Source organism: Sinocyclocheilus grahami, unplaced genomic scaffold (assembly GCF_001515645.1).
Source record: "Sinocyclocheilus grahami isolate Dianchi unplaced genomic scaffold, SAMN03320097.WGS_v1.1 scaffold68707.1, whole genome shotgun sequence".
NCBI classification, from domain to species: Eukaryota; Metazoa; Chordata; class Actinopteri; order Cypriniformes; family Cyprinidae; genus Sinocyclocheilus; species Sinocyclocheilus grahami.
Genome location: NW_015528614.1, coordinates 1 through 732, shown reverse-complemented (window position 1 = coordinate 732; position 732 = coordinate 1). Strand labels below are relative to the sequence as shown.

Genomic DNA, 732 nt, shown 5'->3' with positions numbered 1-732 from the left:
CTGTCAGAGTCAATGGCAATAGGTTCTGAGGATGATCCAGGGCATGGCTTGAAGGCACAGTTGCTTTGACTACTTTGTCCAGTGTTTAATGGCTGCTTTTTCCCCTTGAAGTCTGTAGAGAAACCAACAGGAGACTTCAGCCTAAATCTTGAGGTCCTTGAGAATCCACTTTTTTCGTCTTCGTTGACTTCAAACAGCCAGCTGGCATCAAAGCTCATGTCATGCTTGAGCTGGCTTACTGCCCGCATGTTAAAGCCTAGTAACACAACAGGTTTGCGGGAGTCTAAGTCTCGGTCACACGAGCGCCGATGGTTGGCAAAATGGCTCGAGACATCAGACTTCCACAACCAGAGGCTTGCAGCAAGTTTCTCAATCTCCCGTTGGGAAGGATAGGGATGCCGATTGAAATACGCTGTAAGGAAAGCTTTCCGTGCTTCATAAGACTCGTCACCATGACCTTTCGGATCCAGTGCCAACACGACCGGCTCCTCTGGCTTCTCAACAAAGACTGTAGGGTAATACCTAGACTGGTCCACCATCTTCCTTCTCTTGGGGTCAGATGCATCTGGGGTGACTAACTCACGTTTAAGAGACCCAGCTCCAGGTGAGCGTAGTCCAGGCGTGATGGGCTTGGTGCCTTTAGGGGTCTGACAAACACCTCGGCAGTGCACCAAATGGAGCGTGATAGTGGAAGCAGTCATGTTGCTAGTGTACACTCCCAGGCAGTGGATG

At 50.3% G+C, this 732-nt stretch overlaps 1 protein-coding gene across 1 annotated transcript; it reads right to left on the bottom strand.

The window, feature by feature from the left end:
* Positions 1-5: 5 nt before the first annotated feature.
* On the bottom strand, positions 6-728 carry LOC107581058 (activity-dependent neuroprotector homeobox protein-like; the record flags this gene model as incomplete). The annotated part of the gene is made up of 1 exon (XM_016266634.1): positions 6-728. A coding segment is annotated over one exon (723 nt), but the record flags the coding sequence as incomplete, so codon positions are not given.
* Positions 729-732: the final 4 nt, after the last annotated feature.